General features: G+C 41.3%; 1 protein-coding gene across 4 annotated transcripts in view; it reads right to left on the reverse strand.

Annotated features, from left to right (window-relative positions):
- APLF (aprataxin and PNKP like factor) overlaps window positions 1–19,909 on the reverse strand; it is a 91,546-nt gene that overhangs the window by 55,878 nt on the left and 15,759 nt on the right. For 3 of the 4 annotated variants that reach the window (XM_084625269.1, XM_084625268.1, XM_084625270.1), the window contains exons 3-6: window positions 7,957–8,123; window positions 5,820–6,012; window positions 4,057–4,183; window positions 1,929–2,116 (exon numbers count right to left, since the gene is read on the reverse strand). In XM_084625269.1, coding sequence (XP_084481395.1) covers window positions 1,929–2,116; window positions 4,057–4,183; window positions 5,820–6,012; window positions 7,957–8,123 — 675 coding nt within the window. The remainder of the gene's footprint in view (window positions 1–1,928; window positions 2,117–4,056; window positions 4,184–5,819; window positions 6,013–7,956; window positions 8,124–19,909) is intronic. The other variant, XM_084625271.1, reaches the window with a different exon arrangement.

Below are 19,909 nucleotides of genomic sequence, written 5' to 3' on the forward strand. Positions count from 1 at the left end.
CCTTTTCTCCAACATAAGTTATGAAATCCTCCAATTTCTGCAGCTACCCACACCACTTAATGTAGCTGTCCATGAAATAATGCTGCTCTGCCTCACAGATGAGGTTTATAGGATTGAACTAAGATGGCTTCAATAAGACTGCATCCAGACAGTCACCTGCTTCTCAATTTCCAGATCCCTTCCTGGGGAATAGCAAAGAATCCAGCCTCTGCTATAGTCTGCTCAGCATCTTTGCAAAGCAGCTAGCGGAGATTGCAAAACAGCACCTCTATAGATTTAGCAACTTGCAGACAAAACCAAGCTTTATATTCCCATCACATTAGATAGCACCATGTATCAGCTGAATCAAGGAAAGATTACAGTGATGCTGGCAGACCGAAGGAAGCACTGAAGAACCTGTCACCTCAATATCATCAGCTTCCATTGATGGAGTTTGCCCTCAGATTGTTGTGACCGTCCAACAGACTTCATGATCTCCTACAACCCTCACTGCTTCTGGATATCTATCAAAAAAAGTCATGGATGCAAAAAAAAAAAGCCTCTTTCCATGTGCAGGATTAAAAATTAACCATAGTGTTCGATACATTTGCAGCCTCTAGTCTTGATTACTTCAACGTTCTGGATCTAGAAATAGAACTGACAGCCTTAAAAGAGCTCCAATTGGTTCAGAACACAGCAGCTTGCTCACTCAGCAATACTGAGCCAAGAGCACGTCACCCTATGCTCGGTTCTCTTCACTAGCTTCTTGTTGAACACTAAATCAAATTCAAGATTTTTGTCTTAATTTTTAAAGCACTCCTATTAAATTTGCCCAAGTTACCTTAGGGGCCAGTCACTGATCATGACATCCCACAACAGATAAATTCCACTGAAACAATGGAACTGGCAACCCAAAGATTCAGATCCATATAGCTTTCTTGGCAACTAGTCAACAACTGTAGAACTCACTTCTGGAAGAGATCGGAATGACCACAAATCTGGGTGCCTTCCAAAGAAAATGTAAAGCCCAGTTGCCTGACCTAGCTTTCCCACACTACCAGCATCTCCACCAAAATCACATATTAAAATCTAAAAACCAAGATACCCTATAACAAAAACTTCACATCCTGCCTCCTCTATGAACTAGAGAAAATTTATGGAATGTTTATGATAGTGGAGGGGAAGCCATAAAGAAGTCTTAGAACTACAGACTGAGGTAAATAACATTTCAGCAGGTGATCATACAAGCCACAAAAACATACATGAGGACAACAAAACTATATCTTATTATAAATCACTGCTATTAAAAATAAATCCCCTTCCACTCTTCCCTGCACTAATCTCAACGCTGGTAAATGGTGCTACTGACAAAAATAACAAAACAAAACAAACCACAAAAACCTGAGCAAATTCACAGAAGGTAAAAGTATCAGAAAAAACATAACTATCAATAAGAGGAAAAATTACAGAAAATAAAGACATGGAGGTTTCTTCATCTTTTCTAAAACTAAACCATCAAGCCAAAATCTGTTACCTTCTAACATATGTTGGAAAAAAGCCATTAGTAAATGGGATTAAAACATAAAATACTACCAAATTATCACCACTAATTTTTAAAAACCTTCAGATTATCCTATGGTATATTTCAATTTTTGAACCCCAAAACACGGATACGGGTAGTACAGTTAGCACTAGGGGTGGCAGATCATTGACAGAAGAATCTTAACAGTACTTTATATCCTAGGTTTCTTGTTTTACCTTAAAGTAATTCCTGTTTCTAGTTTGTACAACACTGCTAAGGCACGTTTTATCTGGAATAAACATTTTATCATGAGATAAAAAGCTGAAGATAGTTATAAGAGATGAACCAGTTTTAAAGCTCTAACATTGCTAACTGCACTTCAATAATATTGAAATAATGGGACTCAGCAACATACAAAAAACATTACCCGTGATGGGGGGCCAGTGGCTTCCTCTTCAGTAGTTTTGCTCTTTTTTCCCTGATCCTGTCCCATCTCTTTGAAATCCCCTAAATGCTCTTCACAAGCTAACCGTTTTCTCCCTTGCACATTTGCTCTTGACTTTGATGGTTCCATATTGTTTTTTCCTCTCCCTTTGCCTCTTGTTACTCCACCACCTTAAAGAAAAAGAAAAGGAGGACATTTATGGGATCCAACCTTGAATGCAATCTTCAAGACCTCACGACAGGTCCTAGAAGACTGGAGAAAGGCTAATGTAGTGCCCATCTTTAAAAAGGAGGGAAAAGGAGCCAGGAAACTATAGACCAATCAAAGGACCAATCCTTCGACATCTGGGAAGCTACTAGAGCAAGGTATAAAACATTCAATTTGAAAATACCTGGAGGATGAAAGGGTAATCACTAGCAGCCACCATGGATTTACTAAGAACAAATCATACCAAAACAGCTTGATTTCCTTCTTTGATAGAAAGGATAGGGGGAAATGCAGTGGACATAATATACCAGGACTTCAGCGAGGCTTTGACATAGTCCCACATGACATTCTGATAAGTAGGCAGGAGAAATGCAGCCTTAGCTGAACCACCATTAAGTGGATACATAATTGATTAAACAACCACAAACAAAGAATGGAATGACATCAGATTGGAGGGAGATCCCAAGTGAGGCTCTACAGGGATCTCTTTAGGGTTTGGTGTTGTTTATTAATGACCTGGATGTAGGAATAGAGAGCTTATTGATCTGATTTGCAGATGAGACAAACTCTTCTCCCTGTCTTAGCTCTGCTTGGCTCAGTTCTCAAATTCTGAATATTTATGACTCCACCCACCATGAAAACTTACTCTCTAGCTTGTGGGAAAACAGTGATCTGCCCACTAATTACCAGCCCTTGCTTCAAGCCACTTCAAATTAATGGCCTTGCTGTAGCTCCTTGCATGTGTACACAGACAGAGATACAAACAAACAGGGGACTTATGTAACAAGAGAGAAGGAGCAACGTGTGCAACCAGAAAGAAGCAATGCTGGTGTCAGTGCAAAGGACAGGGTGGGAAAAAAGGGACAACATTCTTCAGAGTGCAGCCTCTAGTGTTGACTTCAACATCTGGGAACTAGAGGAAAAAAACAGCACTGGCTGCAAGTCATAAAACAGGGAATCTCTTCAAGAAATCCCTGTACCTCTGGGTTAAAAAAAGGAACACGTGCCAAATATAAACAGTGCCGCAAAAAGATGCAAGGTCTGGTTCTCAGAATGAAATATTATGAAAAATGCTTCTCGGAAGGCAATGACTTTGAAGATGATGCTGCAGACTTGTCTGAATAATCTGGAAGAACTGGTTAGCGAACTCATTTTTGGGCTGCCTACCATGTCTTACTATACTGGTAAATTGCAGAGTTGTTGTAACTGTGTTGGTCCCAGGAGACAAGGTGTGTAGCTCAGAAGTTGGTTCAATAAAAGACTTTACTTTGCCCACCTTGTCTTTCTATACTAGAGAATGATAAAAGTAGTCAACAACAAACTAAAGACAAATGTAGAAGATATGCTAAATACACTGACACCTATTTCCATAGCCTTGGACAAATTGCAGAAAGATTGCTGAAGTATTGCTGATGCTATTGAAATTTGGAAAAAAAAACTTCAAGACATGTTTTTTTGGAATAACAGGCACTATAAAACTGACCAGTATTGTTATATAGGTAAACCTGTCATCAAGGTGTAATCTATCAAGAAAAAGAATTAACAAAACCAAACATGTAAAAGAAAGAAATTGTCAACAAGCTTTTGGGAAGGCAAATGTGCCCTCCGTGTCAGGCTTACAGGTCAAAATAAAAGTGCTAAAACATCAGCTTACTGTTAGCTCACTCACCCTCTCTTTGGATGCATGCTGCAAACACCAGAGACGATAACGTGAGACAAAGGAAGCAACAGAAGCGAATATGTTCAGCCATCTGTCAAACTATAAAGATGAATGTAAAGAGGATTCCGTGGGGGAAAAATAATCAGTTTATACCTGCACTTTCCCATATCAATGGGTCAGAAGAGATTAAAGCAGAGAATATGCATATTGTCATAAGTACTTTGTATTGCATTACTAACTTACCTCTTTTAGTGACTGGAGTTGAAAGACTTTGAACCATGAGGTCTCCTTGCAACATCCAAGATGGAAGCATCCTTTTCCTCCAGACAGGTTTTAGCTCCTCACTTTCGTTACAACTAGCAGAAAAAAACTGAAATAATGTTTGTTGATTAGTACCACAGTACTTTTTTTTTTCTAGTTTTAGGATACAGAAACTATGAAAAAAAGACTTTGTTCAAAAGACATTTGTAAGCAGCTTTGTCTTCATAAACAGCCTAAACAGACCTGGTTTTCTTGTAGGTACAGCTTAACGGAAGCAAAAGTCAGTCATAATGCTGAACATTTTGGCACCTCCTACTCTCTCAGCCAATCAGTATTTAAAGAAGCCTCTCTTTACTCCCACAGTTAAGACCTCCTTAACACTCAGAAGAAAGCCTATGTTCATTTACAGACCAAAAGGTTCATAAAAGATCTCACTGATACCTTGCCACCGATGCCACATGGTTTGTGGCCACTGAAGCATCAGAAAGCCTGGAGACAGTGAGAGTAAGGAACACTGAATTACTATACAGAATGGGAGATGCAAAAATGTTCAGCATTTCTCAAGTGGCTATTTCGCTCCCAGTTAAGTTATGCTCAGAAACAAAGACTCCAGAACTGGGCTAGAGAAACAAGAAAAACATACAAACTCTGTTTATGACATGATCGTTGACTGGTATAGTCAGTTTTAAACCAGGACAACCTCTGCTTTTAAGAAGGGATAAAATATATTTTGGAAGTCTCGTAAGTGTGATGAAGGCTGGCATTTCAATTGTACTTATAAAGAAAAATATCAGCTATAGTATGTTATCAAAGAGCAATTGTCCTGCATCTGTCTTTGCATTATATTGCTTTCTCCATTAGAAAAGCAACAGTAGTAAAAATAAAATAAAATTGGCATCTCAATAATTACACTATCTGAAAGCCATTTTTACTCCGCCAGAGTAAGATAACAAGACATTAGAGTTTTGAAAATTCGGTTCTGTTTGCAAACTCTGGCTCTAAGCCTCTTTACCACAAACATAAGGAAACATTAACACTACAAAAGCAGGGTAATATGAACCTTTTTTCTGTATTCTGTCTGATCCTGAACACACAGCTCCAGAGCTGTAACCAACTGGAAGAAGCTGTGTGAACAATACATGTGGATCTTATTCCCTGACCTAGACCCAGAACAGTGTGTCGACAGTTCTAGATACATGTGAACTTCAGAGGCTTTTCAGCAGGGTACAAGCACTGTGTTGTGTTGTACATTCCCCTAGGCAATGGCTTCTGGGGCACGTCCCTGTTCACAGTCAGAGTCCTGACCTTACCCTTTTTTTCAGTATATCACGGTGCTTTGGAACGCAACAGGATTTGTAAGGACATAAGCAGAACTCAACACTTGTTTCTCCCACAAAATACAAATTTTATTTCTGATATCACTCACTTACAAAGCCATTCTTTGTTCTGAAGAAATCTTTTACTGCTTTGCACCTGTTTATAAGGTATAAGGAAAAGTTCAGGCACGTCAGCTTACGGCTTTTGTGATAAGCAAAAATTTTTTGGAAATTCTATTATAGTACATAAAATCAAGATAATGTATTCTCAAACAGCCTCTTGATTTGTCAAAGAACCTACTCCCCCATGATGGGTTTTAAAAAGGTATAGAGACAAGAACAAAAACAATTTTCATTTTACCCGATTTTCAGACCACCCTTCCAAAAATACAGACATGTTGCAATATTTAATCAGATATTAACACCCACCAAACTCTTGGAAGAAGTCTCATTTTTTGGAATTTTTGCTGTCCTTTCCAATAGAGAATGTACTTTCACTTGTATGTTATTATTGGAACATGATGTTAATTCTACTAAAGATGGATCACAAGACATCTTGATAGGATGACCACTTGAAGAGGATTTATTTGCTGTTTCATCTGCAGCAATCTTGCTATTTTTCCTATAGTATATTAAAATACATCTTTTAGTGGAAAAAAAATTCAAAAACTTCCTTTATCTATTTGAACTGAACACAAGTTTATTTGTATTCTAAATGTCTATTTCCACTCAAATGTCATAACATAGAAGCAAACCTCAGTTTCAGATATTAAGAGACCAACAAGAAACCTCTACTGTATTGCATCTACCATACATATTAATGGTGCTAGAATAACGTTCTCTTAAGTCTGTTGGCAATTTTTTACTATGATGTATCTAGGCAACAAACTACATGGTTGCCTAAAAGCAACAAATCATCAGTCAGCACAACTTACGATCCAAGACCATACAAAACCCCAATATGACAAGGTGAAACTAGATTTGCATTACTGACCATAAAATAAATTGGTTTCTGCCTTCATTTAACTGTAGGAGCTGTTAATTTTCAATAACGCAGTAGTAGTATTGTAAATGATAATTTTTACCATAAAATGAATACAGGTTTTGAAGTATGTTATTCAAATTCTAAAAGATACAAATATTACAGAAGTAATCAGCAGCATAAAATCCTAAAATAGAACAGAAAGAAAAGCCAACTTTCATTCCCAGCTCTCATATCTCAAACAAACATTCATTTTTCATTCCCTGTAGCAGTAGCTCATTTTTCATTCTCTCCTACTAGCTTATTTCAAAGTAGAGAGTACAGATTGTTGTTGCTTTATAAATCAGAAATAGTAAACAAGACTATATATAATAAATTAAATGCACTTCTTCATTTGGGGCCTAATTCAGCACGGTATTTGCGCATAGGTTTAATTTCTACTTACACACTTGTATAATTCAACATACATTGTTTTGTCATAAAATAGCTGGCAATTGATAAACATTTGCGCTAGGCTGAAATTTGACACTCATCTATTTACATTTTTCAATCTTTACAAAGGTTTTTGCTTTTTTTAAAAAACAGAAATCTTGTTGGCTGTTCCAGTCTTGAGGCTTGTGGACAACTTTAGTGCCCTTGGGAAAACTAGAAGTCAGTGTATTTTAAAAAAAAATTCTGAAGTTTAAAAATTTCTAAGAGTTTAAAATATGATTCAGGATCTTCAACTGTACTTTAACATTTGCCCGTCTACTAGCTCTCTCCTCTCCACAACTTGGACAGTGTGTAGTATCAAAGAAAATGCACAATGGATTGAAAATGTAAGGTATGCAGTAATTTTTGGTTACTATAGGAACCATCTGACATACAGTGTCTATCAGCAATGTAAATGTTTCATTCTTTCAAATCAGTTGTCCCCCAAGAGTGGTGTTCGTGGTAATTTTTCTGCTCCTCCACCAATAAATATTTTGGTAACTCACTTACCAGAAAAAAAGTTAGATCTAAAGGGTTACATCTAAAATGTCTTTAAAACAAGATTCCTACTTGTAAGATCAGGATGTATGGACATAGAATCCTTTTATTGGTTGCTAAGCAAAGCTTATTTTTTAAATTAAAATTACATTTAACATTATACTACCTATTTAAGTAAAGTTCAATTTTCCCCACACTTTCTACAACACAGGTTTTCAATGGAAGTTGGGTGCCATGCCTTTGAAAATCTCACCCATGAGATACAAAAGCGCTTTTGATTCTATTTATTAAAACACTGACAGGTACGAATGATAAAGCAGGTACATGTTTCTCATTCCCCACAACCTCCCCGCCAGATACTACAATAAATCACTCACTGGGGCTCCAGGATTGGGACTGCAGTATATATCGGATATGGATTGATCTAGTTACTTCATGCTTTCCCTCTATCTTCTTAATGAAGAGATAAAATAATTTAAACTTGACTTTAAGCAGATGTTTATTTGGATTTATTTTTTGTTCATTCAAGATCTGTTGTGCCTTAGAAAACTATAATTAACAAGTTTCTGTTACAACTAGTATTACTATTGGTTTTTCCACATCAGATATCGTTACCTTAGTGTGCTTTCCACATCTGAGTGTGTAGAGAGGACCTTGAAAATGTATTTGTCGATTAACAGGGAAAAGCTGTCACCTGGGCTCAAAGCGTGCCATTCATCTGTTTCCAATGGTAATAGATGGCTATTCTCAGGTGATTGATAAAAACAAGGATTTACATGGACCTGTCAATTTAAAAAAGAACATTGGTACACCATGTGCTATGCCGTAGGAATCCTAGTAGCTTACATTACGCAGCGAAGCATTGACTCAGTTACTAACACCATTCCAGATACGGCTGCAACCTTTGAATAGTTGTTAGTATGTTAAATAGAAATAAAGTACAGTATTAGAAAAAACAACTGATTCCCACTTATAAACTTTTTTTTATATCGATATTATGTATGTACTGGTAGCTGTTCAATAGAAGCTATAAGGCTGAGTTGATATTTCCATTTATAGTTAAATTTTGTTTGGTTTCTATGAAGATGAAATAATTCCTGTACCAATTTTACACCAGAGGTCTAGGTAAGATTTAATTCTGGGGAAAATGTTGAAAAAAAAATCCAATATTTTCAGTGTTCTAAACCTTTTAAATGACTCATTTGATAAATTACACCTTGCAGATTGGACCAGAGCAACTCATAGGCAAACTAGGCATATGCTTAATAGGACCCCAATTGGGAGGGCGGGGGGAGAACGACCAACGTTTTGCTTTGGCCAATGCAGATTTTTGCGTGAACTGAAAGAACTTCACTTACTTGAGGGGTATTATGACCCGTGTGCTAGGTAACGCCACCACTCACTCAAGTGAGTGAAGTTTTTTCAGTTCACGCACACATCTGCACCAGTGGATGAGTGGGAAGAGATAGTCCTCACCCTTCCACCACACAACAGAGACTCACTTTTCCATTCCCAACATAGTAAAGGAGAGGAAGGTGGCACTGGATAAAGAAGCCACTAGTAGTAAGTGTACAGACAACAGTAGTAAACGTACTGTCTGGGATGGGAATTTACTGCAATGGCATGTATGGGAGGGAACATCACTGAAGTGTATTTTTCCCTTCCTTCCGTCTCTCCTCCTCCGTGTCCTCCCACCTTTATGCTTGCATTTCCCGTCATTTTGTGACTATTATAGCAAACAATGCCTCTTTTGGGACCAGCAATGAATAAAAAAAAAGGAACCTGAGGCTGCTGCTGTTATTCAGATTAGAAGGCAGGATCCCAGAAGTGTATGTTTCCCTAGGGACCAGGGACGGGTTAATCCAGCCCTTCTTGTAGATTAACCTTTTATTGATCTCTCTAGTCTCAACAGTCAGACTTCAAAACTACCTACCTTTGTGAATATCTAAGATTTTAGACACAGGATATATTAGATGAAGTATATGAATTAGTGCATTTAATTCTATTAGCCATCAAAACTACTTTGATTTTCATGGAGAAAGCTTATAGAAAATCATGTTTGCTATGAGCTTGCGTACATAAGAACTACTGTCCAATGTGCTGGGAGAGTCCGCAGCTAGGAAGAGCTAGGCCTGTATCCTGCAAAAAAATTACCTATGTACTGTGTATCACACATTAAACAGTCCAATTGGAATCAATGGCACTTAATAAAGTTAAGCACTTGGGTACTACTAATCAATTTTAGGTGACCTCAGCATTATAATTGTTCCCTATAGAATAAAGTCACCTAGGTCATCTTCTCGGCTTCTCCGTTCAATTCTACAAGCTGTAGTTGCAAAGATTGCAATCACTACTTATTTACATTTCTAACTGGCTGACAGATGGCATTTATTTACATTCACAGAGAATAATTAAAATTAATAATTCAGTGATGGGGAGTGAGATAACAGTATGAACTTTGTTTAATTTATTTAGACAAGAAAATAAAGTGAAGATCTCTGAAAACTTCCCTGTCCTTACAGCATACGCACATCACAATAAGATTCTATTCCTGCAATATAAAAAGCACAGGGTTAAATTTCAGAAGCATGACACATTTATCTTATCTTCTGATCTGTTCCACATTCCTCTAACTGTAAACAGTTTTTGAAAAATACCTATGAACTCTGTCAAGAAAAAAGGTTGTGTGCTCTTCCGGATAAATGTAAAAGTTAAAGTCATTACTTGTCTTTGATGTGTCTAGGGAATTGGGGAAAAAAATAGTGGTACTCTATCCTTCTTCAACTATGATTGGTCCTCCACGATTATCCTGCTTGAAGACAACTCCTGCAACTTCTGACAATTTTTAAAATAAAGTTCTTTAACACCTCTGTTTTTCCTATTTTACTGCAGTGTAGACAAATTCTGAGTGACATCAAGCACAGCAGCCCTGAACTACGAATCAGAGGAAAGAGAGGCTGAAGGAAGAGTGGCAGAAAAGAACAGTAGAAATTAACCGCCAGTCCGAGATGGGAAAATATGGGCCTACTGTGCGTCAGCCACACAACTAATGCTTTGGGAGAAGAACACGGCAAAGGTCTGAGGTAGAACTTGTTCAAATGTGCACTCTGATCAGAGGTCTGTGATGACTCAGAAGCCATGAAATTGGATCTAAGTTGTTCAGTTACAATCAAGTTGTTAGCGGTGCAAGAAAGGCAAACAGTAGTTTAATTTTCCAGACAAGCCAGCATAAACTATGTAACAACTTTCAGAAGCTTGAAAATTCTACTCCTGGAGGGATTCTTTGCTTCCCCGCAGAAGAATGACTTTCTGATAGGGAAGCAAAGGGAAGCCACAAGAGCAGTCATGTGACTCTCCACAGCATTATGTTTCAGATGCCCAGGGCAGCCAGCGGTGAGGTAAATCACTGTGGGGCACAGGGCGGCACTGGGGAAGACCTGGCCAGTGGCTCCTACCCTGTGCCAGAATCAGCTGCTAGTCCCAGTTTGGCTGGGGAGCATGGGACTTCCTCTTTCCCTGCATGGCATCCGGGGCCAGGTCAGACCCACCCCCAGATTTCTTCCCCAGCTGCAGGAAGCTCTCCGAACTCCCCACACACACTCGCTTCCTGCATCCATCACTCCTCAGCTGCAGGGGGAGGGATCCCTGTATAGGGAGCTGCTCCCCCATCCACCCAACCCCCATGCATCCAGACCCAGTTACCTCACCAAGCCCCCCCACCCCAGTGAGCCCCACTCCCCCTGCAACTGGACCACCCTGACGAGCCACCCACACCCAGATCCCCACCCCACCAAGTGCCAACCAGCTGCACCTGGTTCCCCACCCCACTGAGCACCACTCCACCAGCATCTGGAACCCCCACTAATCCCCCACACCCAGACCCCCCCATGCTGAGCCCAAACCACCTTCACCTGGACCCCCCTGCAGAATCCCATTACCATTGTACCCAGAACCCACCCAACAAGTCCCTGTTCAGCCAAACCGCCCCTCCACCTGGATCCCCAACTGAGCTGCCCGCACACAGATTGCCCCACACAGGGCTGCTGCTCAGGAGGTCCAGCCAGTATAAGCCCCCCCCCCCCCCCCCCCGAGTCAACTTTTGCTTTGTCTAAAGCCAGTGTGTGGGAATTTATAACTTGGGGCAGAAATCTGTTGTACATATCCTTCTCCACAATTGAGGGGGGGGCAACTGTCAGGAGTTTACGCTGTACAGATCTCTGTGCAGCGCAAGATGGTATAATTTTGGGTTTACACTTAAGAAGGGGGTGTGCACTTGAGTAGCTGGGCAGTTCCTTAGCTGTAGCCTCCCTGTGCAGAGTTGATCACAGCATCTGTATGTACCGTAGCAGGGTGTGTGTGCTGGAGCCTGGGAGGGGGCTTGGCAGGTTGGTCACAGCAGTACAGTGTAAAGGAAGCCCAGGCTAGTCGGTCTGGGGGGCTCAGTGTTACCCCAGTTCAAGCTGGCACCCCGGGGGGAACCCGTCACACATGGGTACTTGTCTCATTTCTTCAGCTGAGTGCTGTTCGTATTGCTGCACAGTTGACAATCCTAATCACTGACCAAAGCTTCACTCACACCTCTAATGGTATGTCTACACTGGCAAGTTTCTGCGCCACAAGTTATACCATTTTTATTCAAATGCTGGAATTAAACTGCTGTCACATCCACATTAGCAGTTCTTGCAATGGCAAAGACAGCAGTGCATTGTGGTAGCTATCCCACGGTGCAATTGGCAGCAGGGCGCTTTGGGAAAGGTTTGCAATGCCTCATGGGGCAGGCCCAGCATCACATGATGCAGGTTTCCCAATCCCATTGTTCCATGGGCATCCTACTGCATTGCCAGCTGCTTTTCAACTGAAGTGTGGGGGCGGGGAAGAGCGTGACACAGGGAGTATGTGTGGTGGGGGAGAGAGAGACTGTTTTGGGGGACAGAGTGTGTCAGCATGCTGTCTTGTAAGTTCAGACAGCGGGAGGAAGCAACCAGTCCTGAGGCAGGGGGAGGGGAAACCCCGACATCAGCCTCTCACACACAGACACCTCTCTGTGTTCAACAGCAGGAGCACTCCACATTAATGGTTTGCTTTGTGTCCCGGAGCAACAGCTGTCAGAAACTTTGATTTGAAATGGGAGGGGTGCATGTCTCCACGGCAGCCCAGTTCAAAACAAGGAGCATGGTCACTTAAGGCATTACAGGACAGCCCTGAAGGCCAATTACAGCGCAGAAAGCAATCAAGTATCTACATTGGCAATAGAGCGCTGGAGCCTCTGTGCAAATAGCCTTACAATTCTCATCGAGGTGGGTTTTTTTGCAGAGCTGCAACTGAGGAATTTCTGCGCACAAAGTGGCTTGGCAGTGTGTACACGTCTGCAGTTTCAGCACAAAAAGCTGCTTTACTGCACAGAAACTTGCCAGTGTAGACAAGCCCTAGAATCAGAGGCAAACAACTAGGCAAACAACATTCCCCCAAACAGCCTTTTACAAAGTGAGAAGTTGTACAAGTTCCACAAAGCCAGTTCTGACAGAGCTGGGAATAGAACCTAGGTCTCTACTATGAAAGCGCCAAGTGCTATCTTCTTGACCACACTATCTTTCAGAATGACTGTCCCAGCCCTATGAGCTTGGTTACCCCATCTGTAATCACTGCTCTAACCACTAAACAACACTCAGCTACCAAAAGTAGGAAGATAACACAGTAATCCTGATATAGCAGTTGTGTGCTGGTTATCACAAATAGTTGTGTAACACACCAGCAAACTGCATCATTTTCCTCTACTCTCCATTAGCCTACTTTGGCTTCTAGTTGCTTCTTTAGCTCAAGCAGAAGAAGTGTATGCTGTGCATCTGAAGATCCTGGGTCCAAATCTTGCCGACCAACCACACAGGAGAAAAAAATAGAATGCAATCATGAAAGTACATACTGTACCATAATGCTCAGGCAAACTTAATTCAGGCATTTCCAAGTGTGAGTGCTTGACTTGGCAAACTTCATGTTCTTTTAGTATAGCATTTTGTATGTAGTATAAACAAATTATACATATATGAATACATACACATTATTTCTGTGAAGAATGTGAAATCCCTTGAGTAACTGCAATAATTTTATAATGCAAAACAAATGAATTGGGATGTTACATTAGAAATACAATGAAAAATAGCGTGTAGCTCAGTTAATAGGAGCTGTCCCTTTAAGAACAGGACGGGTACTTCATTGTAGCATGTGTTTGCAGACCACTGAAAACACACAACAAGAAAATAGGTTGAGAACCACTGGTCTAGAGCAGTGGTTCTCAAACTATGGGGTAGGCCTCCCAAAGGATGCACAGGAATGTGCCAAGGGAGGTGCAGGTTCTGTGCTCCCCCACCCTGCCTTTTTTATTATTATTATTAATTATTATTATTATAAAGCTCTGGCTGTTGGCCCCAGGTGGCTGGGTCTCATGCAGAAGGGACATGGACACTCAGGAGGCAGGGATAAAGGAGAAATCCAGAGCCCTGTTGACCTAGGACTCTCTTCCCTCCTGCCTAATCAATCCCTCATCGGGCTGGTGCTCTCCTTCCCCCACTCCCCAATCCCTCACTGCGAGGCAGCTCAGCCTCTCTTCCCCTCGTCTCTCCCCTGGAGATGGCAGAGCTCCAGCTGTCAGCCCCGGAGTAGCAGCAGCAAGGGGGTGCTAAGTCTGCTGTGAAAAGTGATATTGACGAATATCACTTTTTACATTGCCACCCTTATTTTTGCGTTGCTCCTGGGGTGCACTGCCTTCAGAGCTGAGTGCCCAGCCAGCAGCCACTGCTCTCCACTCTCCCTACGCAGCTGCATGATGGTATATGTACTTGGGGGAGAGGTGTAAATGACTACAGACACACAGAAGGGGGGCACAATCAAATAAGTTTGAGAACCAATGCTCTAGAGAATATGCTCTGCCCCAGACTAGCCTTAAGGCATGCTGACAGAGCAGTAGAAAACTTGTCCAAATATATATAGAATTTCATACATCAGGGATGTCACACCACTGCCTTTCACTAGCACTGAACTGCCATTTTTTCTAAATGGAAGTTTATAGTTATTATAGTTATTTTCAAATATGCAAATCAACCTATTAAAATGGCATGAAATGGGTGACAAGATATACCCCTATGTTCACCCCTTTTACATGACTATGATAAATTTCATACAAAGTATGCCTTGTGTATCATTTGAAAACTCTTGGTAAAATGTGAAGCAACACTATGTAAAGTTATAGGATTCTACTGCAAGATATTACTAATGATATGTTCTGAGTCTGGGGAAGAGTCACAAACCACCCAGAGACAAAAAGGTTATCCAACGCCTCAAGCAGGTGTCAACAAATTAAATGGACTATCACCTGGTTAACTGACCATTCTTTGGCAGGAAAGAGGACATGAGCAGAAATCTACATCTTGACAAAAACAGCTGAGGGTTCGGGTTGACACAGACTTTATGTCTCCTGAATCTCAGCTGGAGATGATTCTCAAAGAAGAGAAAGGATTATAAAAGGAAAGAGTGGAGACGCTCCAAATTATTGCTCTTTTAACTTTACCCACAGCATCCACAACACCTGAAGAACAAAGGGAACAGCTTTGGACTGGGAGAGGGATCCTGACTGAAAGATTCAGCCAGTAAGACTGCTAAAATATGTAGTGAGGGAGACCTTTGCTTTGAATTCACTCTAGCTTGTTAAGTTAGGCATTAGTTGAGATTTACTTTTATTTTCTTGTAACAAGTTTGACTTTTATGCTTCATTACTTGTAATCACTTAAAATCTCTCTTTTGTAGTTAATTAAACTTGTTTTATCTCAACCAGTGTGTTTAGATTGAAGTGTTTGGGAAACTCCATTTCGGATAACAGGATTTGTGCATATTATTTTCCATTAACAAAGTGACAAATCTTATGAGCTTGTGTTGTCCAGGAGAGAGCTGGGCAGTACAAGATGTACATTTCTGAGGAAAGACTGGAAATCTGCGGGTGTTACTTTGCAGTGTAATTCAAGAGTGGCTGACGGTAGCACTCAGAGTATAACTGGGAGTAATTTACATGCTGGAGTTTGAGAGGGAGCAGACTAGGAATGGTAGCTCTAAGCAAAGCAGTGTAAAAGACACCCCAGGTGAGAGAACTGAGGGGACGCAGCTGTTCATCAGTCCAGATTGTACGCTGGGTAATGTCACGGTCATACAGAACTGCACAAAATTGGACAGTTATGTCTCTGGGTCAGTGGTTCTCAAACTTTTTTTTACTGGTGACCCCTTTCACACAGCAAGCTTCTGAGTTCGACCCCCCTTATAAATTAAAAACACGTGTTTATATATTTAACACCATTATAAATGTTGGAGGCAAAGCAGGATTTGGGGTGGAGGATGACAGCTCGCGACCACCCATGTAATAGCCTTGTGACCCCTTGAGGGGTCCTGAGCCCCAGTTTGAGAACCCGTGCTCTAGGTTATGACTTCAGATGTATGGGAGGGAGTTAGAGATTCCAAAGCTGCCGCAGAACAGCAACCCGTCAACAAACAACCTTGTCAGAAGACATCTACAGTTTGATTCTTTCATTTTAACAAATGTTAAAATCTGTCCTAGTTCATATGACTATTACCCTGGGAATAGTTGGGAAAGATATTTATACATCCTGCTCTTTGAATATTATTTCCCAAATCACTCATTTTCAATAAAGCAATTAATCATAATATCCTGATGTCACATTAATTTGTTTACTGCTAGCAAGTCAGCACACCAAAATTCAGTCACTTATCTTAGTCGGAGAAATATTTTGCCTCTCCTCAACAGCAGAACAGACTTGAAATAAAACACTGTCCCACAGTACTACACTGCTTTAGAAACAAAAAGCCAGTCCTGAAATTATATACTACCTAAGTGGTATAATATGCAGTTTAGGAACCAACACCATTCCCTCAGTTCAAAAGCTATTTTATATTCTTGAATGCAAAGCTGTGAAGAGAGCATCACTTAAAAACTGAGTGGACTCTCTGCTGTGTTAATACACAACAAATTTTTCTTTGGATACGTCCCAACTATTTGGCCAGCATTCAGTGCAAAAACATATATTTAATCCTATGTACAGTAACACCACAGTATGTTGTCCCTCTTGAAAAGGTTTTCAGTCAGTCATGTTTAGAATAAGGCACTGGTAAATGGTACAGCACTTGTCCTAGAAATCTCTGCACTGCTTGACAAGCCTTTGCTACATTGTTCAGATGGTACATTTAAACAGAATATCTTCAGCTGAAAATAAACTATTAGATTCTATTTGGTTTCTCTCACTCCCTAGATCTGAAGTTTAAACTAGAATTCAGGATCTACCTTTAATTTTTAGCATTATATTTCAGTTTTAATGGTAGGTTTAAAGTTTGATTATCTTAGTGAAAATAAGGGTGAGCATTAACTGCAACAGCAGCTGGTCCAACTACTTTGGAAAAGTGTATTAGCACCAACATTTTACCAGCTATATGAACAGATTTGATCTTAAAAGTAAAGCAACATTAGCTAAAGAGAACTGCCTGTTTTGCATAAGACTAAAACAATGCCACATGCAAACACGCAGATGATTTGCGGGAAAACTGACAGACGTATTGATATATTTTCTTTTTCCTTTCCCTATTTATTGGTGTAATGAAGAAACTATACTGAAAGGTACTGCAGAAATAATTTATAAAATATAGCATATTCTAATATCTAGACTAGATAGTAATGTCCTAAAAATATTCTGGCTAGAAATCTGGCCTGGACTTTTGGAACATAAGGAAGAGACTGCCCCTTGAAGTCCATTTGAGAGTCTACTCCAAGGACATTGATCGCTAGATCAGGACATTTGGAGTTCAGTCAGTGCTGCATAGATATTCATGTAATACACGTTAGAGGCTCATAGTTGTTTGTCAATATTCAGTTTGTGATTTGGTTGAAGAAGCTTCCAAGTAATTTGCAGTAGTTACTAGTAACTTCTGCTTAAAACTTCATCTGCTCCCTCTTATTCATCACACGAAGTCTTGGAGAACATAGGCATACCAGACATGACAACATGTCCTATAATCATTCCCATGGCTACATTATATATATGCTTATATAGTATTTGGAACAGGTGAGATCGGATGCCAGTCTTATCAGTAGGGCAGTTTTAAACAGTGTTATGCATGTCAGAAACATGTATGAGGGGATCAAGAAATCTTGGGTCCAACTTCAAAGAAGAGAGCCCCACTGAAATCAACAACAGTGGAAACAATCAGCGACCACACCAAGCAGATGAATCACTGGGTGGAACACTACTCTGATCTTTACTCTTATGAAAATATTGTTAGGGATGCAGCCATCAACACCACTGAAAGCCTTCCTGTTATGAACCAACTCAATGATGAACCAACTGTTGAAGAGCTTAGCCTTGTCATATATATCTCCCCAATGGAAAGACCCCTGGAAAAGACTGCATACCATCAGAGGTCATAAAATGCAGAAAACCTATTCTACTGCAACATCTTCAGAAACTGCTCTGCCTGTGCTGGAAAGAAGGCTAAGTGCCGCAAGAAATGAGAGATGCCTGCTTGCCAGGAGCTAGGATTCACGATGTGACGGAGAGACTGCCGAGACTCATCAAGCCCTCGGATCGCTACCCCTTCCTGCTTCTTCACGTGGGCACCAATGATACTGCCAAGAATGACCTTGAGTGGATCACTGCAGACTACGTGGCTGTGGGAAGAAGGATAAAGGAGTTTGAGGCGCAAGTGGTCTTCTCGTCCATCCTCCCCGTGGAAGGAAAAGGCCTGGGTAGAGACCGTCGAATCGTGAAAGTCAACAAATAGCTACGCAGGTGGTGTCGGAGAGAAGGCTTTGGATTATTTGACCATGGGATGGTGTTCCAAGAAGGAGGTGTGCTAGGCAGAGACAGGCTCCACCTAACGAAGAGAGGGAAGAGCATCTTCGCAAGCAGGCTGGCTAATCTAGTGAGGAGGGATTTAAACTAGGTTCACCAGTGGAAGGAGACCAAAGCCCTGAGGTAAGTGGGGAAGTGGATACCGGGAGGAAGCACGAGCAGGAGCACGCGAGAGGGGCAGGGCTCCTGCCTCATACTGAGAAAGAGGGACGATCAGCAAGTTACCGCAAGTGCCTATACACAAATGCAAGAAGCCTGGGAAACAAGCAGGGAGAACTGGAAGTCCTGGCACAGTCAAGGAATTATGATGTGACTGGAAACAAAGACTTGGTGGGATAACTCACATGACTGGAGTACTGTCATGGATGGATATAAACTGTTCAGGAAGGACAGGCAGGGCAGAAAAGGTGGGGGAGTTGCACTGTATGTAAGGGAGCAGTATGACTGCTCAGAGCTCAAGTATGAAACTGCAGAAAAACCTGAGTGACTCTGCATTAAGTTGAGAAGTGTGAGCAACAAGGGTGATGTCGTGGTGGGAGTCTGCTATAGACCACTGGACCAGGGGGATGAGGTGGACGAGGCTTTCTTCCGGCAACTCACGGAAGTTACTAGATCGCAGGCCCTGGTTCTCATAGGAGACTTCAATCACCCTGATATCTGCTGGGAGAGCAATACAGCGGTGCACAGACAATCCAGGAAGTTTTTGGAAAATGTAGGGGACAATTTCCTGATGCAAGTGCTGGAGGAACCAACTAGGGGCAGACCTCTTCTTGACCTGCTGCTCACAAACCAGGAAGAATTAGTAGGGGAAGCTAAAGTGAATGGGAACCTGGGAGGCAGTGACCATGAGATGGTCGAGTTCAGGATCCTGACACAGGGAAGAAAGGAGAGCAGCAGAATACGGACCCTGGACTTCAGAAAAGCAGACTTTGACTCCCTCAGGGAACTGATGGGCAGGATCCCCTGGGAGAATAACATGAGGGGGAAAGGAGTCCAGGAGAGCTGGCTGTATTTTAAAGAATCCTTACTGAGGTTACAGGGACAAACCATCCCGATGTATAGAAAAAATAGTAAATATGGCAGGCGACCAGCTTGGTTTAAAGTGAAATCCTTGCTGATCTTAAACACAAAAAAGAGGTTTACAAGAAGTGAAAGATTGGACAAATGACCAGGGATGAGTATAAAAATATTGCTCGGGCATGCAGAAGTGAAATCAGGAAGGCCAAATCACACCTGGAGTTGCAGCTAGCAAGGGATGTTAAGAGTAACAAGAAGGGTTTCTTCAGGTATGTTAGCAACAAGAAGAAACTCAAGGGAAGTGTGGGCCCCTTACTGAATGAGGGAGGCAGTCTCATGACAGAGGATGTGGAAAAAGTTAATGTACTCAATGCTTTTTTTGCCTCTGTCTTCACGAACAAGGTCAGCTCCCAAACTACTGCACTGGGCAGCACAGCATGGGGAGGAGGTGACCAGTCCTCTGTGGAGAAAGAAGTGGTTCGGGACTATTTAGAAAAGCTGGACAAGCACAAGTCCATGGGGCTGGATGCGCTGCATCCGAGAGTGCTAAAGGAGTTGGCGGATGTGATTACAGAGCCATTGGCCATTATCTTTGAAAACTCATGGCAATCCGGGGAAGTCCCGGACAACTGGAAAAAGGCTAATGTAGTGCC

The sequence above is a fragment of the Lepidochelys olivacea genome (assembly GCF_965140295.1).
Source record: "Lepidochelys olivacea isolate rLepOli2 genome assembly, chromosome: 3".
Taxonomy (NCBI): Eukaryota; Metazoa; Chordata; order Testudines; family Cheloniidae; genus Lepidochelys; species Lepidochelys olivacea.